Consider the following 26,266-nt stretch of genomic DNA (forward strand, 5'->3'; position numbering starts at 1 on the left):
GTTCTCTGTTTCCAAAGAGCAGTGGAGACAGTGCAAGACTGCTCCACTTTCAGGACCTGCCATCTCACACTGGGTTCATACCTTCTCCCCCAGTTCCAACATGGCTATTCTCAGCTACCAGGGGCACTACTCTCCTGCCAGTTGCCAAGCCTAAAGCCTTTAAATCTTTCGTCTTTTTCATTTCCTATATTCAGTTTCATATGAATTGCCACTGCTAACTACTTAACAATACATTTCTGATCCCAGGTTCTATTTTTACTGTCACCTTCTAATATTATAGGTGAGGCCATGGAGCTTAGCGTACTTGCCCTCTTTGTCAGTGACCACATAGAAAAGCTGAGACCTGATTTTCTGATTCGAATACAAATCCCTGGTTGCAAACCAAGGGTCTAGAACAGTGGTCCTCACACTTAATGGTTTCAGACCCTCACTAGACTCAAAAATATTGAAGACTCCAAAACACTTTTATTTATATGGGTTATAGTGATCAATATTTATCATATTTGAAACTTAAAATTGGGAAGTTAAAAATCCCAATTCTTTTAAAAAAGCAATAATAAGCATTACATATGAATGTGGAATATTTTATATTAAAAAAACACTTTTTTTTTTCAGAACAAAAACAGTGAGAAAAGTGGTATTTTATGTTTTTTTCCCCAAATCTTCTTAAGGTCTGACTTAGTAGAAGACAATTGGACTGTTAAACCTGCTTCTTCTATGACATCATACATTCTGTAATACCCTGCTCGCTGTATACTGACTGATGAAACGATGGGGGTGAGAAAGGCAGATAATGTCTTAATCTCATGATAGAAATGATTTTGATCTCAAGGACTCCCTGAAATGGTCTTGGGGATCTCCAGGTGTCTCACAACCACATTTTGAGAATCACTGGCCTAGAGATTTGCTAAGTCTTTTTCTGACTCAACATTTTCTTGTTCTTTTCATGACATTTCCATTTTGGTTTTGAGGTTTATATAAAAAAATTCAAAGTCAAACACAATCACATAACTAGCATCTAATATATATTGAGAAAGTCAACCTCTGAAAGCTTGAAAACACATTATATTATGAAGTTGTAGTTTTTTAAAACTCATGATGTTAAATTTCCATGCTCGTGACCAACAGGTCACATTTCATTGTCTTCTCCAATTCTGTGTTCTCATCTCTCTAGTCCTTATGACCACCTGGATTGTAATTTTAATATAAAGCTAAATTTTTGTTATTTGTGTTAATGGAGATCAAAATGGGTATATAGGAAATAATTCTAAACTGTACTACTGCACCTTTCCCCTTCTTTATTTGGTAACCAACCATGCCTTCAATTTTGCTCTGTGCTCAGACTGTTAGATGCTGGGATATTAAATTTATAGACACAATGGTCCCATCCCTGAATTCATATGATATGAACACAAGCTTAAACACCAGTGATCACAGTGTAATGTATTAAAAGAAAAGACCTAACTCCTTCGAGAGAAACCTGTGGGGACACAGGGCAAGGTCTTTCTCTCTTTTAGAGAGGTGAGCATTGCTCATCATTGCTAGATGAGCAATGATCTCCAGTCCCCTTTCTGTCAAAAGAGACCAGTTGGAACACATAGATCCAAAGGTTTCCAGTGTTTGGTGTTGAGCGGAAAGCTTATCAGCTATCAGCTGACTGTGGAAACGTCTACTCCTCTGGAGGCTGAACATAAGCCAGAACAGTATATAGTTGTGGGTGGACTGTGGACAGGAGAGGAAGGAATTTAGATCTAGAAGCAAAAATGGTGATGAAGGGGATCTGAAAAAAAGCAGTAGTGTAGGTACTGTCTCGATGACTGCCTCCTTCTCAGGAGAACAGAGAGTATCTCCTTTTCACACCACAGTTCAGGCATGGATTGAGAGAAATACCACCACCACCACCACGGCTGTTACTTCTACTACAAATTTCAGCAGTCAACAATGTACTGAGTACAGGCATGCCTTATACGTATTTTGGGTTTGCTTCCAGACCATCAAAATAAAGTAGCTACAGCAATAAGGTGAATCACACACATTTTTTGGCTTCTCAGTATATGTAAAAGTTAAGTTTATAGTACACTGTAGTCTATTAAGTGTGCAATAGAAGTATGTCTTAAGTAATGTACATGCTTTAATTAAAAATATTTTGTTGCTAAAAAATGCTTACCATCATCTGACAAGGTTGCCACAAACCTTGAATTTGTTAAAAACTCAATTATCTGCAAAGTGCAATAAATTGAAGCACAATAAAATGAGGTATGCCCGTACTGATTATGTGCCAGGCACAATGCTAAGCTATTTGCATGTATTATTTTAGTGATTGATTGAAGTATGGTTTATATACAGTGTTGTATTAACTTCTGCTCTACAGTAAAGTGATTCAGTTATGTGTATGTATTATTCTTTGCTATTTTTTTCCCATTATGATTTATCATAGAATGCTGAATGTAGTTTCCTGTGCTGTTCAGTAGGACCTTGTCATTTACTCATTCTATGTATGACAGTCTGGATCTGCTAATCCCTAACTCCCAATCCATCCCTCCCCTACACCTTTTCCCCCTTGGCAACCACAAGTCTGGTATCTGTGTCTGTGAGTCTGTTTTGTAGATAGGTTCATTTGTGTCGTGTTTTAGATCCCACATATAAGTGATATCATACAGTTTTTGTCTTTCTCCAACTTCACTTTGTATGATAATCTCTAGATCCATCCATGTTGCTGTAAATGGAATTATTTCATTCTTTTTCACAGTTGAGTAATGTTCCATTGTCTATATGTTTACATATATATGCATATTTCATTGTGTATATCTGCTTTATCCATTCATCTATCAATGGGCAGTTAGGTGGTTTCCATGACTTGGTACTTGTGAGTAATGCTGCTATGAACACAGAGGTACGTGTATTTTTCTTAATTATATTTTTGTCCAGATATATGCCCAGGAATGGGATTGCTGGATCCTCTTTTTAGTTTTTTGAGGAACCTCAATGCTATTTCCCACAGTGGCTGCACCAACTTACATTCCCACCAACAGTGTAGGAGGGTTCCCTTTTCTCTGTACCCTCTCCAGTATTTATTATCTGTAGACTTTTTAATGATGGCCATTCTGGCTGGTGTGAGGTGGTACCTCATTGTCATGCATTATTTTATTAAATCTTTATAACAACCCTCTGTAGAGGCAATTTTCACTCACCAATAAGTGTACTGTAAGCAAGAGAGTTCCAGAAAAACATCTATTTGTGCTTTATTGACTATGCCAAAGCCTTTGACTGTGTGGATCACAATCAACTGTGGAAAATTCTGAAAGAGATGGGAATACCAGACCACCTGATCTGCCTCTTGAGAAATTTGTATGCAGGTCAGGAAGCAACAGTTAGAACTGGACATGGAACAACAGACTGGTTCCAAATAGGAAAAGGAGTTCGTCAAGGCTGTATATTGTCACCCTGCTTATTTAACTTATATGCAGAGTACATCATGCAAAATGCCAGGCTAGATAAAGCACAAACTGGAATCAAGACTGCTGGGAGAAATATCAATAACCTCAGATATGCAGATGACACCACCCTTATGGCAGAAAGTGAAGAGGAACTCAAAAGCCTCTTGATGAAAGTGAAAGTGGAGAGTGAAAAAGTTGGCTTAAAGCTCAACATTCAGAAAATGAAGATCATGGCGTCTGGTCCCACCACTTCATGGGAAGTAGATGGGGAAACAGTAGAAATAGTGTCAGACTTTATTTTTCTGGGCTCCAAAATCACTACAGATGGTGACTGCAGCCATGAAATTAAAAGACGCTTACTCCTTGGAAGGAAAGTTATGACCAACCTAGATAGCATGTTCAAAAGCAGAGACATTACTTTGCCAACAAAAGTTCGTCTAGTCAAGGCTATGGTTTTTCCTGTGGTCATGTATGGATGTGAGAGTTGGACTGTGAAGAAGGCTGAGTGCCGAAGAATTGATGCTTTTGAACTGTGGTGTTGGAGAAGACTCTTGAGAGCCCCTTGGACTGCAAGGAGATCCAACCAGTCGATTCTGAAGGAGATCAGCCCTGGGATTTCTTTGGAAGGAATGATGCTAAAGCTGAAACTCCAGTACTTTGGCCACCTCATGCGAAGAGTTGATTCATTGGAAAGGACCCTGATGCTGGGAGGGATTGGGGGCAGGAGGAGAAGGGGACAACAGAGGATGAGATGGCTGGATGGCATCGCTGACTCGATGGACGTGAGTCTGAGTGAACTCTGGGAGTTGGTGATGGACAGGGAGGCCTGGCGTGTTGCGATTCATGGGGTTGCAAAGAGTCGGACATGACTGAGCGGCTGATCTGATCTGATACCTTCTATGTATCAGTTCAGGGGGCTAGATGTTAGGGCTGAAATGTTGAGTCATACAGATGTAAGTCTATATGGTCATGGTACATGGAGTTTAGTAGTGACAAGATTAGAAATTAGCCAAATAATTTCACTGATAAATATACAGAGGTGGTTATACACTGTGCTGAATGCTTACGTATGTAACTATTATTTACTGAGCAGCTATGGTGTGCTAGGCTGTGGGCATACAACAGGGCTACCATCATTATCCCTGTTCTAGATGAGCAAACCGAGATAGTTCAGTTCAGTCACTTAGCCGTGTCCAACTCTGTCAACCCATGGATCACAGTATGCCAGGCTTCCCTGTCCATCACCAACTCCTGGAGCTTGCTCAAACTCATGTCCATCGAGTTGGTGATGCCATCCAACCTTCTCATCTTCTGTGGTCCCCTTCTCCTCCTGCCTTCAATCTTTCCCAGCATCAGGGTCCAATGACTCATTGGAAAAGACCCTGAGCAAACTGAGTAAGTTTCAATAAATATTAATAGCTGGAGAACTTACCAGACTTCAAAGATGGGTTCTCGCACACTGCACTGGTAGCTGAGGCACTGAGGCATGTGGGGGTGTCAGGGAATGGACCACCAGTGGGGTCCCCATCTTTGCCATGGTGTCATCAGGGGGGGCTAAGGCAGAATGTGCTGGTGGGTCTCACCAGGCAGTTGGAAGCTAAGATCCTGAGGAACGTGGCAAGGCTAGGATTTCTCCCTGGACATTCAGAAGTTGGGAACATGGAGAAAGCTAGATAGTATGATTTCTATGTTGAAAGCCAAGAGTGAGTCCAGTGAGATATGTTTTTAAAATTATCTTTGAGCTATTTCTAAAACTGTATCCAAAGCATTTCCCATAAACCTTCCTTTGGAAATAGCCCAGGTTTTCTCAGTGTAAGGAAGGCAGTTTCAGGAAAAGGAAGTTTGGGGGAGAGAGCAGCACAAGAATAGGAAACTTATGAGATAATGGTGACTTTTAACAGCTGCCTGCCTGCTTACCTGGACACGTGCTCATTTGTTAATTTCGACAGTGGAGAGTGACCATCACTTCACTGTGATGGTGTACCTTTCTCTGGCTCTGTTTCTCCTGACCCCATGGTCCTCTGTGCGTTCCAGGGCTTCCAGAAAGCCCATAGGAATTGACACTTGTCCTGTTCACAATGTCAGAAACTGTCATGGGACTTCCCTGGGGGTCCAGGGCTAAGACTCTGCACTCCCAACGCAGAGGGCCTGGGTTTGATCCCTAGTCAGAGAACTGGATCCTACATGTCACAACTAAGGGTTTGCATGCTACAACTAAAGATTCCTCATGCCACAACTAAGATTAAAGATCCTGAGTGCCTCAACTAAGACCAGGCGCAGCCAAAGAATAAATACCTATTAAACAAACAAAAAGTGGTGACTATGTCCACTGCAGAAGGTGGGGTGAGTATTTGATCATTTCTTTCTTAGGAGTGAAAAGAGATGCCAGTAGTGAGGTGGAGGTGGTGAGGCCATGCCATTATTGTTGAGAGGGGGTTTTTATGAAAGTTGGGTATTGTATGGCCTCTACTTGCTCACTTGCCCTCGGAGGGAGACCCTAAGTGGTGGCAGGGTGGGTAGACATGCCCATTGGCTGGAAAACTAATAAAGGAGAGTGCAGGAAGGAAACAGAGATCATTGTTTACTGTGTGTTGAAAATTCACCTTGAACCTGTATGCATTTTGTTGTTGTTCAGTCGTGAAAGTGAAAATGAAGTTGCTCAGTCATGTCTGACTCTTTGCGACCCCATGGACTGTAGCCTACCAGGTTCCTCTGTCCATGGGATTTTCCAGGCAATAGTACTAGAGTGGATTGCCATTTTCTTCTCTGTTGTTGTTCAGTCGCTAAGTCACGTCCAATTCCCTGCAATCCCATGGACTGCAGCTTGCCAGTCTTCCCTGTCCTTCACTATCTCCCAGAGCTTGCTCAAACTCATGTCCATTGAGTCGGTGATGCCATCCCACCATCTTATTCTCTATTACTTCCTTCTCCACCTGCCTGCAATCTTTTCCAGCATCGGGGTCTTTTCTAATGAGTCAGTTCTTTGCATCAGGTGGCCAAAGTATTGGAGTTTCAACTTCAGTATCAGTCCTTCCAATGAATATTTAGGACTAATTTCCTTTAGGATTGACTGGTTTGATCTCCTTGCAGTTCAAGGCACTCTCAACAGTCTTCTCCAACACCACAGTTCAAAAGCATCAATTCTTCAGCGCTCAGCCTTCTTTATGGTCCAACTCTCATATCCATAAACAGCTACTGAAAAAACTACAGCTTTGACTGTACGGACCATTGTCAGCCAAGTGATGTCTCTGCTTTTTAATATGCTTTATTAAAGCATTGACTCTTTACTCTTCCTTATGTCGTTGCTTAGGAAGTGAATTCAGAGTAAATAAGCAAGTGAGAAAAAAGCAAATTAAGTCTGAATATGCATGAAAGTGACATTTTAATGCCAGCAACATATTTTGGATACCGACTAGCAGTTGAGGGTAGCAGCCTCTGAAAGTAGAGTTTTATTTCACATTTGACTTTTCCCCACTTGCCTCCAAGGTAGTAAAGATATACCTAGCTCCAGGAACTATCCCTTCAGGGACATGGATTTTTGCTTATTTTGGGGGAATCAGAACTTTAAAAAAAAATTCATTATCTTATTTATTTGGCTGTGCCTGGTCTTAGTTGCATCATGCAGGATCTTTAATTGTGGCATGTGAACTCTTAGTTATGGCACATGAGATCTAGTTCCTTGACCAGGGATTGAACCCAGGCCCCCTGGATTGGGAGTGCAGAGTCTGAGCCACTGGGAAGTCCCGGGAATCAGAATTTTTAAGAACCAGATTGGTCTAGCTCATAGTCAGGCCATGTGGTCACGGGCAACCATGGGCGGACTGCCCCTGGGTTAGCTGTCTTCTGGGAACCGAGCTGAGGTTGGGAGGGGGCGGGATTCTGTGGTCTAACATACAGCTGCTGGGGTTGCCTCTGCAAGGGTGGTGGGAGCAGTGAGCAGTAGTGAAGTGTCTAGAACCAGGGCAGTGGTGCTGCAGGTCTGTGTTACCTCCCTCACAGGACTATCAAAGCCAAAATCAGTAACACTATCGATTAACTCTCTACTATGTGTAAGGTACTTTATACATGACTCCAGGTCACAGCATTTTCAAAACTTGTTCTCTTTCTCCTCTACATGGTTATTTGTGAAACTATTTTGCAACCTGTGAAAGGTTTTATAGATCCAGTTAAGCTTTTTATTAAAATGTTATCCCCCTTTTCCCTGCAGACTTATGTTTGGACTTAGCCCACAGACTGATGGTATGTTTCCTATCTCCAGGATCATTTTGAGGGTTATGTGAATGTGGGATAGCCAACCGTTTCATATTTGCAGTCTACACTGAAAACTGCCTTGTCAGTAATTTGTCAAGGATAATCGAAAAAACAGAAACTCACATGTCAGATCTCAGTGCTTCTGGGGAAAACCGTGACACCCAAGTGTGCTGTTAGGAAAGGGACTGAGTCCTGATAGAGTGTTCACCTGTCTAGTGCTGGTCAGTCACACAAGGTCATGCTCTCTGCCCTGCAGTGTCTGCCTCAACCTCCGTGGCAAAGAGTTCAACCTGTAGCCTTCCATCCTCCACCCGCAACCTGTTCCTCTGGTACTCTGCATCCTGGGATGAATCCCAAAACTCCAGGAGCTGTTTCCACATACAGACAGTAAACTAGTTTTTGGTCCTTGGTAAACTAGTTTTTACTGAACCGAGTCTCAGCTTTATGTCATTAGGGATAGTCCTGATGACTAACAGGGACAGACCAGTAAGACCATTACTGTACTGGCTGGGAGATGCTGTGAAGATCAGGTTACCTGCATCATTAATTTCTTAGGAGGAGGAGCTATGGAGAAATTTCTCAGGCCTAAGTAGCTGTCCTCCTAAGCAACTGATTTGTTTTCAGCTTATGGACACTTTTTTTTTTTTTAAATTGGAGGGTAATTGCTTTACCATATTGGATTAGTTTCTGTTGTACAACAACCTGGATCAGCTATATGTACACATATATCCCCTCCCTCTGGAGCCTCCCCCATCCCGCCCTGCTGGGTCATCACAGAGCACCGAGCTGAGCTCCCTGTGCTACGCAGCAGCTTTCCACTGTCCGTGTTCCACATGGTGTGCACATGTCAATGCTCCTCTCTCGGTTCATCCCACCCGCTCCTTTCCCTGCAGTGATATGGATACTTCTGAGTAATGATTACTTCCTCTCTGTTGGCAAGTAGGAAGATCAGAGGTATTTTACCCCCTTGGCCCTAGTAAAGTCCAGAAGACCTTGGGGCATGTGTGAGGCTACTGACATCCTTCTGGCTTCATCGTTCTCTCCTTCCCCATGATGTCTTCCTTGGGAGTAATATACTGCTTTTAAAAATATGTAAATGGACTCAGTTTATTGTTTATGGGCTGAGGCAGATGTGGATTCAGAATGCCTCTTTAGAGTAATTGAGGGACAATGGTCCGATATTGTAGTAGTAAAAAGTCACTATTGGCTGCTGCATTTTGCCCATGGTTAGTGCTGTTTTTTCAAACAATTAAATTGGAGAAGAAAATGAAAAACTCTTCCCTCCCCACTGCCTTCTTTTGACTTAAAATTTTCTTTTGGGTAATTCTGAGGTAGAATTAGCTTTGTTGGATTTATGTTTTACATTTAGAGAGAGGCTGTGTTTGGTAAATTTTCCTTCCCCTGAGGAGACAGTTGAGTGAGTCTTTGAACATATACATCTTTCCATTTAAAAAATGGGACCAGGAATAAACCACCTTTCTGTGCAGCAGCAGGCACTTCCTTCTCTGGTTTCCAGGGCATGGTTTCTCCAGAGGACCAACATTAGTAGGTCAAGTGACCAAAGGTCTTCAAATGACCAAAGGCTTTCCGATGGTGTTTGTGTCTACAGGACAGGAAGGTCCCTGAACTGTCTGAGAGAGCTTAGCCTGTAAGAGACAAAACTGAAACTCATTTTCTGTGGTCTTTCTCTGACATAACTTTCATGCTGGTAAAAAAATAGTTCTATTGGTAGGAGGTCACATTGCATCCATATAATATATATGTATCAGATTGGAAGAGAGTGTTCTAGTAGTAAGCTGTGAACTTGGATTAGGCTAAAATTCTGAATACATGGTATGGAAACTTTTCATTACTTCTGTAATTTCTAAAGGTTCATTTAAATGATCAGATCTGACCAAAACATTTAGTGAATAACATAAACATATCTTACAAAAATTTTTAAAAAGTTATAACATACAGGTAACCTTTTTGGCAAAACTAATACAATTATGTAAAGTTTAAAAATAAAATAAAATCAAAAACAACAACAACAAAAAAGACTGAAAGGAATACCATAGTGTAAAACATGAAGGATTCTTGCTACATGGAAAGAAATGTCTACCTTTTTATTTTCTGAAAAAGAATACATTTAGCTCATTTCTAACGAATAGCATAAATTCAAAGGTACATTAATAATGCTGTGTGTACATGTGCGTGCTCTGTCATGTCTGACTCTGAGACCCCAAGGACTACAGCCTGCCAGGCTCCTCTGTCCATGGGATTTTCCAGGCAAGAGTACTGGACTGGGTTGCCATTCCCTCCTCCGGGAGATCTTCCTGACCCGGGGATCAAACCCTGCACCTGCTGTGCCACCTGGGAAGCACACAGTAACATGCTATTGCCCTTTAACGTCAATTTACAGTCCGTCTTGATAAAATAGTTACAAAATACAAAGAGAAACCTGTTTAAGAAATTTAAAATGTGGCAAGCTAGAAAAGGTTCAACATTTTCTGTCAGTGGAAAGACAGAAAAAGGCATTCAACAAATTGGCTCCAGCTGGGCCTTCCAGTTTTGTTCCAATCATAAGCCCAACAGACGAGACAAGGCCTTAGCAAAAGCACCTTCCGTGTGAACTCCACTGATCACTGTGGGGTCCAGGTCACAGCTTGGGGAAGGGGTCTGCCCTTGAGCAGACTCGTGACCGGAAGCCTTGGTGCCATCTGAGGGTCCCCAGGGGTTCAGTGGACTTTACACTTTGCCATATTAGGCAGTGAAGCCAGAGCTCTTCCAATGAATGGAGAATAGTCTCTTATGAGTCCCTAGTTTAGCCGGACAGGAGCTGTTAGGACATCCAGGGAGAAGGTGTTCTTACACTTGGTACTGTTTGGTGACATTGTCAGTGCTGAGAAGTTGGGTCAGTGAATATTTATTTGTAATAGCAGCCTCAACAATCATGATGGCTGTGTTCTAGCCATTCAGAGGAAGAATGAGGAAGGCCAGATGTGAAGGTCTAATTTTAGAGAACCAGCATCTTGTAACTCGAACTTAGTGGAGTGCATTAACTCTTTTCCCTTCCCTCTGGACTCATGGGCTTACCCATCATACCAAGTAGGAACACCTCAAATTTTTATCCACGATCTCAGATTTAATAAAATGGAGCAAATATGTTATCTCACCACTTTTGAACTGTTTAGGGACTTCCTTGGTGGCTCAGCTGGTAAAGAATCCTGCCTGCAATGGGGGAGACCTGGGTTTGATCCCTGGGTTGGGAAGATCCCCTGGAGAAGGGAAACGCTACCCATTCCAGTATTCTGGCCTGGAGAATTCCATGGACTGTATAGTCCATGGGGTCGCAGAGCTGGACACAACTGAGTGACTTTCACTTTCACTTTTCACACATGCTCTAAACATGTGCTTGACTCTGTGGGTAAAGAAGCCGCCTGCAAGGCAGGAGGCTCAGGAGACATAGGTTCAATTCCTGGGGTCCGGAAGATCCCTTGGAGGAGGAAATGGCAACCCACTCCAGTATTCTTGCCTGGAGAATCTCATGGACAGAGGAGCCTGGCAGGTTACTTGTCCATAGCGTTAGACACAACTGAGTGACTGAACACAAACAAACAAACCCATTTCCCAACCCAGGTAACTATGGCTCAGACTTCCATCACGGAAGTACCCTGTGGAGTAATGTGTGAATGGAGAGCAGCGGTGATGGCCCTGTGATTTTCCTGCTTCAAGGACCTAAAGGCAAATGAATGGGAAAGAGTTGCCAAGGGCAGTACAGACACAAAACTGGCCTCTAGGTGGTGCTTGAAAGCAGGTTCAGGCAGGCTGGCATCCTTTGGGATGAACTCCAGTAATCTGCAGGCTCCTGGGCAAAGTCTTCTACAGACTGTCAATTGTTCTGCAAGGTGTCCGGGGAGGGGGCACCAGGCCAGTTTGAATACATTTCTTCAGTTATTCCTGCGAGGTGTGTATTCCATTTATGTCTGTCAGTCATCACTGTTAAAGTCAGCAAACTGGAGGAAATACACTTAATCAAATAGCTTTTGCCAATTGCAGGTCATTTTACCACAAAGCTTTACTTCAAAACATCTACCTGCTTTTGCCCAGCCCCTGAGTTGTCCAGATGGGAGTGAAGACTTCGTTGGCTTGCAAGTGGAATGTTTCCTAAAGGGGGATTCTTAGTGAAAGTCGCTCAGTCGTGTCTGACTCTTTGCGACCCCGTGGATTGTAGCCTTCCAGGCTCCTCTCTCTATGGGGATTCTCCAGGCAAGCAAACTGGAGTGGGTTGCCGTGCTCTCCTCCAGGGGATCTTCCCAACCCAGGGATTGAACCCAGGTCTCCCACATTGCAGGCAGATTCTTTACCATCTGAACCACCAGAAAAGCCTGTTTGTTTGTTTTTTTTTTAATTGTAGAATTTTAAAACGGTGGTATAGCTGCTACATTTGATTTAAATATTAACCTGTAATTCCTGCTAAAACATTTGCCATCAATAAAAACAAGCCACCCCCCTCCCTATGTAAACCATGTGGACTTCGTGTGAAATTTACGTAAAGAACCTATTAGTATAAACATGCTCACTCAAAGGGAAACCTGTAGAATAAAAATTTAAGACTCTATGGAACCAGGCTGATTTTAACATATACTTTTTTTTATTAAATATGTAAAAAGATAAACGCAAGTCAAGTTATTCACATATTCAGAGACAAAAAACTATTCTACCATGCGACAATAGATGGGTAATGTAAAATGAATGTGATACATCTGAATAAGACCTTTTCATCTATTATGTCATTACTTATCTATATTTATAATTAACAATACATTTGTTTACATTCCTTTCAGTTTACATTTAATATATAACAAAAGCTTTATGGTGTACTATTTAGTAAAAGTAATCTGAATGCATATTAAACCTTAACGGAATAATGGAAATACTCACCAGGGAAGGGAGGAGTTCCTGGTTCCCTTCTGGAGTTTACTTCTCTCGGGGTGTGTCTTTTGTCTTTTTTCTGCTTTTCTGCTGTTTTCCTCTTTACTCCCTGCTTCAATCACTTCCTACCTGATATGAGCAGTGGACATACTATAATCAGCTGTGGCGGGTGTGAAGGGGACCCTAAGACCCAAGTCCAGCAGATGCTTCTCAGCCCAGCATGAGGATGTGTGACGAGGGCGGGGGACATGGAGGAAAGCCCACGCTGGCTGCTGAGATGAATGATGGGGCACAGTCATCAGGGAGAAAGGAGCAGTCCTGGGAAATGAGAGGTGAGCTGCACTAGAGGCTGGGGTGCAGCCAGAGAGGACTGAGAAAGTTAGCTGTCAAAGACACCCCGAGGCACCAGTGATGTCCCGTGCGGTGGAAGATGCCCCAGATGGAGACAGAAAGGGGAGTATATAGCTCCTCTCTAAATAAACCAAGAGTCTGCCCCAAGACACCAGGAAGGAAGCGGAAATAGGATGACTGGCGAAAGTTATCTTTGCCAGGTGTCTGGCCAGTATGTTAATAGCCAAGAAAGTCGGGGATCTAGGGAGGAACAGAGTGGCTGAGGGTCACTGGCGAGGCTTAAGCACACTACCCAGTAATCACCCTCATGATGGGAGAATGGGGGTCCTGCCCTACCTGGCACCGGGTGTTACTGACGTGTCCAGGGCATTCAAAGAACTGCCCGGGAACCACTGACGTGTCACCTGCACGGAACTACTTATTGTGCCTCTTCACCAGAGCTGTCTGAAAAAAAGGAAACTCAGTGAGTGCGACACGATTGGGAGGGGACATGCCGGGAAGCATGAAGCTGCGTATAGCACGACCACGCCCTGCGACCAGGTGTGGAAGGACGTCACCACAGAGAGCCAGGCCGGATTCCAGCCTGAGAGAATCGGGCTGTCGCCAAGGTGCAGAGCAAGCAGGAGAGAGAAGAAAGGGAGACCAAGCCCCACGGAACAGCTGTCCACTTCTGCAGTGTCTGAAACAACCTCAAAAATACAAGCAATCCTTTTCACGTGTAACTCGATAAATACCACTCTGCCGCCAAAGATCTGAGAAGACTCCTTTTGGTGGAAAGCTTCAAAGCTAGAATTTAGAATTCATATTTCATCAGTTAATAAAGAAATGTCAAAGCTTTATGAGACATAATTCAGAAATTTATTTGAAGCTTTTTCAGTTAAGAGGAAAGTGGGGGGGGGGCGCCACACTTGTTTGTTTTTTGTTGCACCTGCTAAGTCAAATAACAAGTGAAAGAAAATCTAAAGTTAGAAACCAAGTGAAATGAATGATCCAGGGAGGGAAACCATCTTTCAAAGGGGCGGTTGGTGGGGGGGGGGAGGCAAAGATTTGGAAAGATACTAAGAAAATGTGCAAATATTAGTTTAAAAAAAATAAGGAATGCTTTTAATTCATTCATGTTTCCTCTATTTATGAATTGCCACGGTTTAGCGAAGGTCAATGACAAGCAGGGCCATCATACTGAAGAGGGGGAATTCCTTATTCCAGAAGGCATTGGGAGTCAGATTTTTCTGTGCTGTCTTTCCAGTGTCAACACCAGACTTCAGAAGCAGGGTTCTCCCTTGGGCTTACACTCCTATCATAAGGTCGTCACTCCAGGCCTTCCAGCAATTGTGTGGCACGCCCAGGGCTGCACACCCTGAAGTCATGCTTTAAGAGGAACCCCCTAGCGTGGATGACAGGGTTGGGGCTAAAACCCACATGAAGAGGCAGGAAGGACCTGTGCCTGTGCAGACCCCCTCTGACTGCAGACCCCCGATGACAGCTTTTGGGGAGAGTGGCTGCCCACCAAAGAGGACCCTGAGAAAGAAAACAGCATGAGAACCTGGGTAGGGCAGGGGCAGGGGCACGCAGTAGGAGGGCCAAGTCGCGATGCTGTTCTCCTTGAGTGAATGTCTTCCAAAACTAACAACATACTGTGTGGCTGTCTAACATGCTGATGGATGAACACTGCTAGGCCCTGAAGTCCTAGTTTTGATTCCTTTTTTCTTCCCTTTCGTTTGTGAGTGGAGGGAGAAACTGACTCTGTTTTTCCCCATGAAACAAGTCACTGTCATATGGCTTTCATATCAAGTTATCTCTTTCCCTTTGTTCCAATTTATTATTTGACCAAATTTATGTTCACAGAGGTTAGACTTGCAAACATCAAAGCACCACAAATGTGTGTGACATCTAGTGACACTGAGTTGAGAAATGCCAATATAAATACCATATATCAAATTACCATTGTTTCACACCAGGATAAAAAGGGAATGGTGGTGGTGGTGGTGGTGGTGGTAGGGTTGGGGAGAAGTTGTTCTGGAAAGAAATGCAAAGAGCAGAACCAATCTCAAGCAGCCAAGTGGGGAAGTTGAAGGTGTGTGGCCCCCGGGATGTCTTGGGGAGGCCGCCCATGGCCGCGGCTAGTGTGTCTTGGCAAAGGAAATGGGAACCGAGGGCGGTGCTGGCGTGGGCACTGGCGCGATGATGTAACAGCAGACTGGGAACAACTGGTTTCTGATGAGCTTGAGGCCACACGTGTTCCAATTCTCCGGAAGAGAAGTTCCCACCAAAACGGAAGTGTGGAGAGCTGCCGGGACGGTTCAGTACTCTTCCTGCTGCTGGGGCTGCTGTTCGTGGACTTGCTCCTCTGCTTCCGGCTCCTCTGGGTGGCCCTCCTGCAGGGGAGGGGAGAGGGGCCAGGGGGAGGTTTCAACTGATGGAGCTGATGACCGGCGGCCCCGCCGTGTCCCCGGCCCCGCTGTGACTGCACAGCACGGCGTCTCCATGGAGTGAGTCACGCCGAGCCTCCCTGCTCCCAGGAGCCAAGGCACACAGAGGGACGCCTTCCCGTCCCCAGCCCCTTCAAAAATCGGATCCTTCTAGAACACAGCCAGTAGGCTTTGTGCACCGCATTTTCCTTCTGTCCACTTTGGAAGCACAGCCTCACAGAACGTATGACATACTTTCCCACCCTCCGTAAGAGAGTAAACCAAAGGACCCGGGAGTGTTATGATAACCAGGGGTGAGCCTGCTGTGTCAGGGCACTGAGCCCCAGGACCCCGAGGGTGACTGAGGGCTTCCTGTCTCCTGCCCTGCTCTGTCTTCCTCCTCACCTGGTAGCCTGTCTGCTTGAAGCAGACCCTTTGTTATAACCTGTTACTCCTCTGATGTGGAGCAGCAGCTTGTCAAGAGTGGTTAAAGAAAAGGGTGACAGCCACGGTTCCGGGCTGCCCCCGGCCAGGCAGTTTCTCCATCAAGGGAGCGCAGGAGTTGAGCTCCTTCCAGCCATCTATTTTGGGTACGTGAGGCATTTTTTGCTTATTTTTGATGGTTGAGGTGTTCCTCCACTTGGTTCCAAAGGACCTATTTACTACTTGCCTTTAACCCAGGGAAATACATTGTGAATACCAACCCGGGGGAATACCAACCTTGGTCAATCACACCTGTAAATCTTTTAATTTTCCGACCTCTCAAATAATAATCAGCTCTTTGTTACTCAAACAGAGGGAGTGCTGCTGATCAGCAAGGCCAACTGCTGCCTCCAGAATGCACAACGCCTTGCAATGCAGTCGGGAGCACCCGCTGGGACACACACACACACTCGTGTTCTCACACTTTGCCCACTTCCTTCCTGTCTGGCCCTATTCCCTTTAGCCCAGGACATATCTCTCAAGATCCAACTCAAATACAGCAGGATCATGTCCACAGACCCCAGAGGCAGGATTCTCTTTCCTTCTTCCTGCAATGTTTTGCTTATTATGCCTTGGCTGTAAAACTTTGATTTGTAATCTTGCTTGTCTTGAGCCTTGTGGATCCTGAGGCTCCAGAAATTGGGACAGGGCCTCATCCATCTGTGTCAGACCGCACATGTGTACAACTCTTGTGCACATGTGTCAGGAGGAGGACATCAGATAGGGTGCCACAACAGATGACCCAGACTATCAGCCAAGGTCACGTGCCACTTGTCTTCTGAGAGGCAGCATTAATGTCAAGGTTATAAGCATGGACCTGGAGTTCATATCCCAGATCCATTATTTACAAGCTGAGTGACTTCAGGTGACTTAACTGCTGGGTGCCTTGGTTTTCTCCTCTGTAAAATGGGCAACAGACCAAAAGTGCCCATTGAATCGAGTTTTCAATGGGTGTCACTGATCAGTTAATCAATGGAGTCACTGAATTCGACAGAGGGCTCTGAGTTAGCATAGGTAAAGTGCCTAGAACAGTGTTTGGCACAGAAGTGTGAGCTGTGATTATTTTTTTCTTGAAAGGAGAAAACTCATTGGAATATATTTTAGAAGTAAAAAAGATTTTTAAAAAAGTAATCTTTTCTACAACAGGAAGAGAAAATGATGCCATACTGAAGACTTAGGTTCAAATCTAGCACCATCCCTGGCTGGACTGGGGTCAAGATAACACATAAAATATTCAGTCTCCCTACAACCACACCTATCATCACACCCAACTCGGCTCCACCTCTGAAGCATGAAGACCCCAATCCTCCTCTCTGCCCACATCTGCTGTCCTTTGGGACCCCTTGCTCCTTAATCCCTTAGCCGCCGTGTCCTTTGACCTCCGAGCCCTGAGCCCTCCTTTACTCCAGGCCCTGCCAGTTCCTCCCCAGGCCTGCCCCGCAGCATGCTCCTCATACCTCTGTACTCCTCTGCTCTGCATAGAGTTAGGGCCTCACGGACAGAGGCACCCTCCCGGGAGCAGAAGAGCACCCCTGCTGGGATCAGACAGGGAGGAGGAGCCACTGGCCGCCTCCAGTCCGGGAGTAAAGAAGGGAAGTCCTGCTCCTGGGAGGTGACCGGGGGTGGTGGACCAGGGACCCCCGTGTCTGCTCTGCTGCACACTCCTCCCCACGCCTCTCTTACTGCCTTCACCCCAGAATGGGTCGCTCCTCTGAGCTTTACATCCATGACTCATGCTTCCATCAGGGTGCACAATGCAGCTCTCTGGGTGTCTGTGTGTGTGTGTCTCTGTGTGTCTGCCTCCACTGTCTGGCTACAAGGCTGACATGCAGACTCAAGCTGACTCTACTCGACGGCTCCAGCTGGACTCTGAGCCTCTGAGTCCCCCAGGGGTTAGAGATCTTGTTTGATTCATCATCCTAACTTTAAAGAGTTAGCTGCTTCCATGTCACATCACCCAGACTTCAGCTGGTTTCAAGTGTGCTTTTCTTACACAACTGTTTTTGTGAATGTTAGGCAGTTGGTGGGAAGATCGCAGAAATGAGGCTCTATTTGACAGTTTACAGAAAATCCTGTCTGCTCACACCAGGACTGGGAGTCAACTGTGAGATGACAGATTTAATCCCTCAACTGTGGGATGACGGATTTAATCCCGGACTGGAAGTCAGAAGAGGTGGATTCAAGGAACCATGGGCCTGTCACACCAGTGGCGGGCCCAGAAACCCACTCACTGGGTTAGGCCCCTCCCCAGGCCTGCTTTCCACACTTGCTGACCAAGGGGGTAGGTGTGGTGTCTTGGCCTAGGCCTCGGGTCTCCAGCTGGCCGAGGGCAGCCCCTCACTCACGGGGCGCCCCTATGAGGTCACACATCTCATCGGCAGGAGCCTCGGACCCCAGAGCACTCTTCTTACTGGGTAACGCGGGTGTAAAGAACAAACGTCCTGCACTACCAAAGGATTGCTAACACCTTGGGTGCAAATGAAGGTGCCCTGAAAGCCTGGCAGGACACACCCATCACACGACACCATGGGGAGCTCCCAGCCCGCTGTGCCATGGAGGCGCTCACGCTCAAAGATGATCTTTCTCTTCTGCCCCATGCAAGAGGGAGGAACTCAAACACACAGGAGAGGAGGCAGCCAGGCGAAACCAAGGTCAAATACGTGACTCAAGCACTGGGGCGCCACCTGCTTAATTAAGTCTAACATTTGGATGTCAGTCCATCACCACTTCCTAAATGATTAGCTGTCAGCGGCTGCTTTGGAGTTCCTCATTCTTTCAATGATCAACAGAAGGAGAAGCGAGCCGCAAGTCAGCCCTGGAGGGGGCTCCAGGCTACTGTGGGCGGCTCCCACCTTCCTAGATGGAGGCTCATCTGCTGTTCCTACACCAGCGCATCCGGCTGTTCTTTCCTCCGCTTTGTTCGTGCTGTTTCCTCTGCAGAAAAAGCACTCCCCCGTCCTGAGCTCTGCAACTGGTCACATTCCTTGTCATCTTTCAACATCCAACACAAATGTCATCTTCTCTGTGAAGTCCCGGCCTGTCCCTCCAGGCTGTCTTTATGTGCGCCCCACACAAGTTTATTTATGTCTCCATCACCGCATTGATCACAGCCTGACATATTCCAGTCGGCGGTGTCCGCATTCTCTCTCCCTCTCGCCAGGGCGGCAAGCTCTGCGAAGGCAGGGGCTGTGTCTGCCTTCTACACACCCAATGCTGCGTCCAGTGAGAGAAATGCAGGCTGAATCCAAAAGACGTGGGCGGAGCTGGGGAGGTAGCTTAAGCCATTCCACCCAAAGTGGCTTCCGGGACAGGACCGCAGGAAACACGCGCCTCTGTATTAGCAGGTGACCCTCTGCTGACAGAAGCGCGGGGCAGCAGCTACGCAAGGACTAAGCCCCGACACCTGTGGCCCCAAGCCAAGTATTAAAGACGATGAGAATCATCAAGACAGGAACTGGACAGCAAGCTGGCCATCTGCTCTGGAAACTTCCCTGAGGTTTCTATGACTGCAAAGTGAACTGCCTCTGTTTACTTTTACACTCCAAACTCATCTGCATGTCTACATCTTCCAAACATGTTATTCTAGGATTGGCTGGACTATAAGAGTCAAAGACCAGCCAAGGTGAAATAAAGGCTGAGGGAGGAGACCTCTCCGCCTGCAGTGCCGATGCAGGGTCCGTCCGTGGTTAACTGCCGAGCAGACCCTCGGTGCGGCCTCGGATTCCTCAGCACCTCTCCCACTTCCAGGAGGAAGGCAACCACAAATCTCCGCCTCTCGGGGGTGCACAGAAGTCAGGCCAGCAGCGACAGGAATAAAGTGCTGGCATTTTTTTCCCAGACACCATATGCACCGTGGCTGCACGTCCAGCCAGGACTCAAGTGTGTGAATGGCCTGAAAACAGGACGCACTGTCAGGGTGAAGCACAGTGGGGGGAAAGAGGCTTCTGGAGCTTTTGGGGCGGGTGCAGTATACTGTCACATTCTAAACAAGGGCACCTGGCATATTCCAGCAGATCCTCTACAGAACACTCAGCACAGCCTGAAATGTTTCTTTTGGAGCTGTCCAGACCCAGAGTTGCATGAGAAGTTATCCTGGAATGAGAAAAATTAAGGCAGCAACTGCGTTTGAAGGTGCTGAGCACATTGTTCCCCAACTGACACCTTTCCTGGCCAAGGGTGGAAGCTTTTTAAAAAAAAAATTTTTTTTGTTTCTGGCTGCACTGGGACTTGGCTGCTATGTGCAAGCTCCCTAGCTGAGGTGCACAGGCTGCTCATACTGGCGACTTCTCTTGCTGTGGAGCAGGGGCTCTAGAGCACAGGCTCAATAGTTGCGATGCACGGGTTTAGTTGCTGTGAGACATGTGGGGTCTTCCCAGATCAGGGATCGAACCCATGTCTCCTGCATTGACAGGTAGATTTCTTTACCACTGAGCCACCAGGGAAGCCCAAGTGGATGCTTTTTAAAGGCTCACTCCCTTAATGGTAGAACCTGGATAAGCTGGGAGGCGGCCACAAAAATAGGATTCGTTATGCTCAGGGAGGGAGGCAAACCTCGGTGGGTCTAGGGTGTCCAGGATGGTTCTGTGAACCTCTAGGAAGACAAGCAGGGAGCAGAGCAGGATGACCACTCCTGAACCCCTCACCGTCCACTGCTAGGAAGTGTCATGTGTACACGTGTGTGCAGTAAGGAGAATCCCCTGCAATGTCCGGGCACACAGCAGTCACCCCCATCTTTCTATACAGAAATCAAAGTTTAAAAAAAAATGGGTCCTGTCACATTTTAAACAAGGACACCTGGCATATTCCAGCTGATCCTCTATGGAACACTCAGCAAAGCCTGAAGTTTTTCTTTTGGAGCTGTCCAGACCCAGAGTTGCATGAGAAGTTATCCTGGAATGAGAAAAATGACGGCAGCAACTGGGTTTGAAGATTTTGCTCTGGTCACCCACACACGTACTTTGTATTGTCTATCTTCTAGATTCCAGCGGCCTGGTTACTGCCTCTAAATCTCTTCCTGGACTTCAGATGCTTCCCAACACACACCCGGCAGCAAGGCTGCCATCTCTCTCTCCTCCCGACCACGTTTCTCCCTCTCTGATGACACCAGAACAACAAAGGTGGGTCTGGATGCTGCCAGCCAGAAGAAAATGGACGTTCTCGATGGATGCTGAATTAACAGGAAGCCCAGCGGCCAGAATGATACTTTTGAAGGTGCCAAACAACAAAACGAGATGATGGGAGTTGTTTGAGAAAACCCAGGGAGGACTTTGACTAATTCCTGCTTCACATACAGAACACGGGCCACTCAATATTGTCAATTAGACAAAGCCTATCCTGTAGTTCCCCTACGTGGTACCGCCTTTACTTCTGCCCTTGCCCATGGCACCCAATACACTGAGAAGTGGGAACACAATCCTTAAGATTTTGGGGCTTTGAGTTAGAGAAACCTGGGTAGTGACGGAGCATATTAAGGGTGGATCACTGGACAAGTAATTTTATATCTGTGATACAGAGGTAAGTAATAGTACTCACACGACGTAAAAGGATGTGGTGAGAAATGTATTTAGAACACGAATGTAGTATCTAGCACGTACTAAATGTGCAATGTCAGCTATCACAACTGTTCCTATTTAAAAGGCTTTCCTATTTAAAATATTCCCTGTTTAAAAAGTGGCTCAGGCTTGCAGAAGGGAGGGCATGAACCCAGCGCTCAAGTTCAAAAGCAAATTATGATCCTTATTTGCTTGGGAATGTTCTTTAATCTCTCTGCTGCCTTAGTTTCTCTCATCTGTAAAATGGGATAACACCTGTATCTGCTTAATTCTCTGGAGAATTAAAGGAGCTGACACATGTAAAGCCCTTGGCTCTTCCCCCTTATATCCCATCCCAAGAGCCTGTGGAAAGGCCTTGCTAATAAACCCATTAGCCCCAATGACTGATGATGTATTGAAATATTACTTCTTTGCGGGGAGGCAGGGTGTGTGTTCATTGCCTATACTCTGCAGAATGGCTCGCTGAAGCCAGACCTCAGCAAGCTGGTGCTGGTGTGTGTGCTGGGGGCAGGGGGTGGTGGTGGTAGAAATGGTCTAACAGAAGCTGAGAGTGTAGTCATGGAGGAAGACACCCCTGAACTCTCTCCCCTGAGAGAGAGTTCCTGCCCACGGAGCAAAGAGCTCCTGCCCACGGCCAGCCCTAATATCATTAGCCAGGAAATCGGAGGCCCTGCCAAGCCTTCATTTGGAGTTTGCTTGTTGGTGCTCTTACACAAGGACTCCTTCTTAGGACAAGATCTGGCTGGAGGTCAGGAGCAGAAGGCTTTTTCTCCTTCTGGCGGCGTGGTAGGAAGGTTCCATTGTGCAAGATGCCCTGCTCCCGTGAGCAGGCACCACCCTGGATGACAGCACACGGTTCACTCTGGCTCACGGAACCACACAGACCTCATCAGGTTCTGCCTCAAACAAGCTTGTGAAGACAATAACCATAATTCATCTAGTGCCTGATGGATGACAAAGCAGTCTATACACACAGAATGTCATGGAAACGCCACTCTGGGTGGTGCAGAGACACTGGCAGAAGGACCCCTACCACCCGCCTGGCTCCCCTGTTGTCCACGGCACCCAGGGGGCCCAGATCCCCTGCCGTCCACACTGTCTGGGGGGCCCGGCTCCCCAGCCCCGCACAGAGCCCCCGGGGGGCCTGGCTCCTCTGCCGTCCACGCCGCCCCCGGGGGGTCCGGCTCCCCTGCCGTCCACCACAGCCGGGGGCCCGTCTTCCCTGCGGTCCACATCGCTGCCCTCCAGAAGGCGAAGCCCCACTGGGCTCCCAGTCCCGCTGCCGGGGGGCTTTTCCTGCCTTGGGCTCTGCCGTTCATCCTGCCCCTTCCCTGCCTTGTTCCCAAGACTCCTGTTCCTCCGCTACTTCGCACGCCTGCTTCCCATCCCCAGATGGAGCCACCGCCTGGGTACCCCCTCAGCACATTCACTCATGGGGAGCAACCCCGGGCCTCCCCGCGAAGGAGGCCATCCAGGAGTATCTGCCCACAGAAGGCTGTCCCATGATGCTACTCTATGCTGGCAATGAGTAACCAAGACAACCAGCCAGGAAGGCAAAACCAGACGGCCCTGGGGCTGACGGGGACGGGAAGAGCATCATCTACATTACTGCTTCCTTTCACCACGCCCTGCTCCGTCATGAAGAGAGAAGAATCTCTACCCACACTCTTACTGCTCATTTGCTCGGGGAGCTGAAAACCACTTAGGCTGTGCAAGCCTGTTTCTCTCAACCCAAGGCCCCGCCCCCCCACGACTGGGGACGTCCACGCCTCTCTTCCAGGATTTAGGAATGCAAGTCCCCTCGGCAGGGTCAGCGGGTGAGGGTCATGCTGAACCCTCTGGAAACATCACGTGCCCCGGCCGAGCTCACTGAGCCCCCGGGGCAGTCTCTGAAGGTACAGCCATCACTGTGCCGTGACCAAGAGCATCACTCTAGACCATGAGCATCCGAGCTCTGCTCACACTCACGTGTTCATCCGAAGCGTAGAGGACTTCCATTAGTCGCTGCACGAGGTCGTCGTTTTCCTGCCCGTGTTCCTGGCACAGGAGCTCAATCTCTCTCAACTTTCCGAAGTAGAAATCCCTTTCTTTTTCCACGCCTTCGAGGGCAAGTTTTAACGAATGTACCTGGCGAGGGTGGGGAAGGTGGAAAAGAAAACCCTCAAAAAATACAGCATTAAGAAAAAAGTGACCAAGCATGCCTGTGTATAAGGATGCAAAACCTGAAAAGACAGACGTGCAAAAATGACAGATGTGCAACAGAAACGGATGGGCAAGTCCGGGGAGAGAGACAAGGGGCTGTTTGGAGCCTGAGCCTGGGGCCGGGAACCCAACTGCAGCAGTACGTCTGTCACTCCTGTCAGCTGAACATTTATAATGACGTCAGGCCTGGGGATCCTTCATCAGGAGACAGTTCCACCTGGGCTCCAAGTCAGGTTTCCTTTCCCATTGACATGGGCTGGGGCACACCGTCCCCCCCAACTCGTTGGTCCTCTACAGGGAGGGGGATTAGAGGGCATGGGGGAGGGGGTAGCATCAGGGAGCGGCTATGGACCCTCCTTTCTTTCTTCACGTCACTTGCATGGAGAGCTGCCCTCAGCTTTGGAGCCCCAGCCCCTGACCCAAACTGGACAAATGCTTCTACGGGGAGCCAGGGGCTTGGCTGCACAGGGAAAACTGGGTCAGGCTAACAGCAGGTCGAGTGGAGCTGCCTCAATTCCTCTAGGTCTCGCTTTGAGCTCATCACAGGAAAGGAGATAGTGTGGAAGCCCCTTCCCTCAGCAGAACAGTCCCCATTTCCTTTTTTCTCCCTTGGTGCTGGTTCAGGGGCCTCCCAGCTTCTCACACTGGTAAAGAGAAGGGGGCAAGTTATAAGGCTGAGTCTGACAGAGCCATCACCTGGGCTGAAGAAACCCGGAAGGGCGTGTAGACAGACCTGGTCTCAAATTCCAGGCTGCAGGGCCAGCAACCCCACACAGGCCCAAACTATCACCCCTTCCTATTCTCGGAGAATCCCTCAATTTTTTTTAAACCCTTTGAGCAGTTATACATTTATGCAAAGAACATCTGTAAAAGTAAACTAGGTCTTTCACGGTCCTCCTCAGGTGTAACCTCTCTCTCAGTATATGAAAATTACCCTTAACAGGTTTTCAAAGATAATACTTGGAATGGAAAATCTCTCTGTTTCTAGTAACACCAGGCCTTTGCATGTTTAGCTGTTTGGAGTTACTGATTCATTGAAAGTGGCCCTCTCCTCATGCACCCGGCAAACCTGAATCCATCCAGCAAGACTCAAGGGTAGGGGTTTTCCTCAGAGTTAACCCCACTGACGCCCTCATGCAGCTGCTCACAAAGCAGAGGAGGAGGGACTTCCCTGGTGGGTCCAGTGGCTAACACTCCATGCTCCCAATGCAGGGGGCCAGAGTTCAATCCCTGGTCAGGGAACTAGGCTGCACAGGCCGCAACTAAGAGTTTAAATGCTGCAACTAAAGACGCTGCACGTGGCAACGAACACCCAGTGCAGCCAAATAAATAAATAACAAAAACCAAAAAGGCAACGGAGGATCACCAGCTTCTGACTATAACTCTTCTTTCTGATAATACTGTGGCACTGTGGCTTGTGCTCAGTCATGTCCGACTCTTTGTGACCCCATGGACTGTAGCCCACCAGGCTCCTCTGTCCATGGACATTTGTAAAAACTGAAGGTGACCCAGTTCCCTGAATTCCAGAAAAAAAAAAAAGAAAACCCTCTTGACTCTGGCATCCTCCTCCCCAGATGTGACCACAGGTCCATCTCAAGCCTGCACTGCTGCCAGTGGACGGCTCTGTGGAGTTCAGGAATCTGCTGGCTGCCAGGTCCCCTTCCCCTGGACCAGGCAAGAAAGGGCTCTGGATGCCTCTACCCCATGGAAACCACAGGCTCGTCTGCCTCTTGCCTGGTGTGGTCTGTGCAGTGAATCAAGAGCTGAGGCTCCGTAGAAACACCCAGCCCAGGTCGGCCCGTGTGGCTATTCCAGGTGCATCAAGTAATATGTGCAGCTATAAACATTCCCTGATAAAAACAACAGGAGCTAAATTACCCGGTGAAAGATCAGTTGGCGAAGGGGACGCCATTTTCACAGTCCCACTCCAATGTGTCAGAGCAGGAGCCTGAACGGTAGGGGGGCAAATGCTAGGGATGCAGCCTGGAAGAGAGTCAAGTTCTCTTCTCCCGATTCTCCACCACCCCGGTGTCCACACACTGCAGATCTGTCCAGCTTTCCTGTCTGAGCCACAGACAGGGTCTGCAAGGGCTAACCAGGCCCACTCTCCTCGCTCCGTGGTCCCCAAGCATGGCAGGGACCCCACCCCGCAGCCCCTGATTATTTCAGTCATGTCTTTTCCTCCCCTGATTCATCTCTATCACTGACACCGTCTGGCACAGCGGTGCTTTCAGAGCATCATGGGAGACTGCCCACGTCAAGGCACAAGACCAAGTACGTGAGAATTCTTCAAGTCCATGGCACTTGTCACCTTGTCTATTACCACTGCTATTCGCTCTTTGGCTTGGGCACTGTCACTCGGCCCTTCCTTGTCTTCCTGTCCTCAGTTCCAACACAGCGATGCCTGTGTGAGGCTCCCCACCAGCTTCAGGGGGGCACCTTGTAGGCTCTGGGGACAGAAAATGGAGGGAGCACTAACATAGCCTTGGAAGTACAGGTGCTCAGTAAGCAGGTGGTGAATGAAGGCTCACAAGGTAGGAGGTATCCAACCTTCCCACTGGGGGATAGACGGAGGTACAGGGACAGATGGAGGTATGGGCACAATGCTCCTCCACGTGTGGGCACTGGGGGCAGCCCGGGGGTGAGGCCTCTGAATGGAGGAATTACA

The 26,266-nt window shown here is 47.3% G+C and overlaps 1 protein-coding gene across 3 annotated transcripts in view; it reads right to left on the reverse strand.

Annotated features, from left to right (window-relative positions):
• Positions 1–14,019: 14,019 nt before the first annotated feature.
• Positions 14,020–26,266, reverse strand: part of MAPRE2 (microtubule associated protein RP/EB family member 2) — a 186,612-nt gene continuing 174,365 nt past the window's right edge. For all 3 annotated transcript variants that reach the window (XM_055559612.1, XM_055559611.1, XM_055559609.1), the window contains 2 exons: positions 23,365–23,523; positions 14,020–15,328 (listed from right to left, as the gene is read on the reverse strand). In XM_055559612.1, the coding sequence (XP_055415587.1) occupies positions 15,254–15,328; positions 23,365–23,523 (234 nt within the window). In that variant the 3' untranslated portion in view covers positions 14,020–15,253. The remainder of the gene's footprint in view (positions 15,329–23,364; positions 23,524–26,266) is intronic.

Source organism: Bubalus kerabau, chromosome 21, assembly GCF_029407905.1.
Source record: "Bubalus kerabau isolate K-KA32 ecotype Philippines breed swamp buffalo chromosome 21, PCC_UOA_SB_1v2, whole genome shotgun sequence".
NCBI lineage: Eukaryota > Metazoa > Chordata > Mammalia > Artiodactyla > Bovidae > Bubalus > Bubalus kerabau.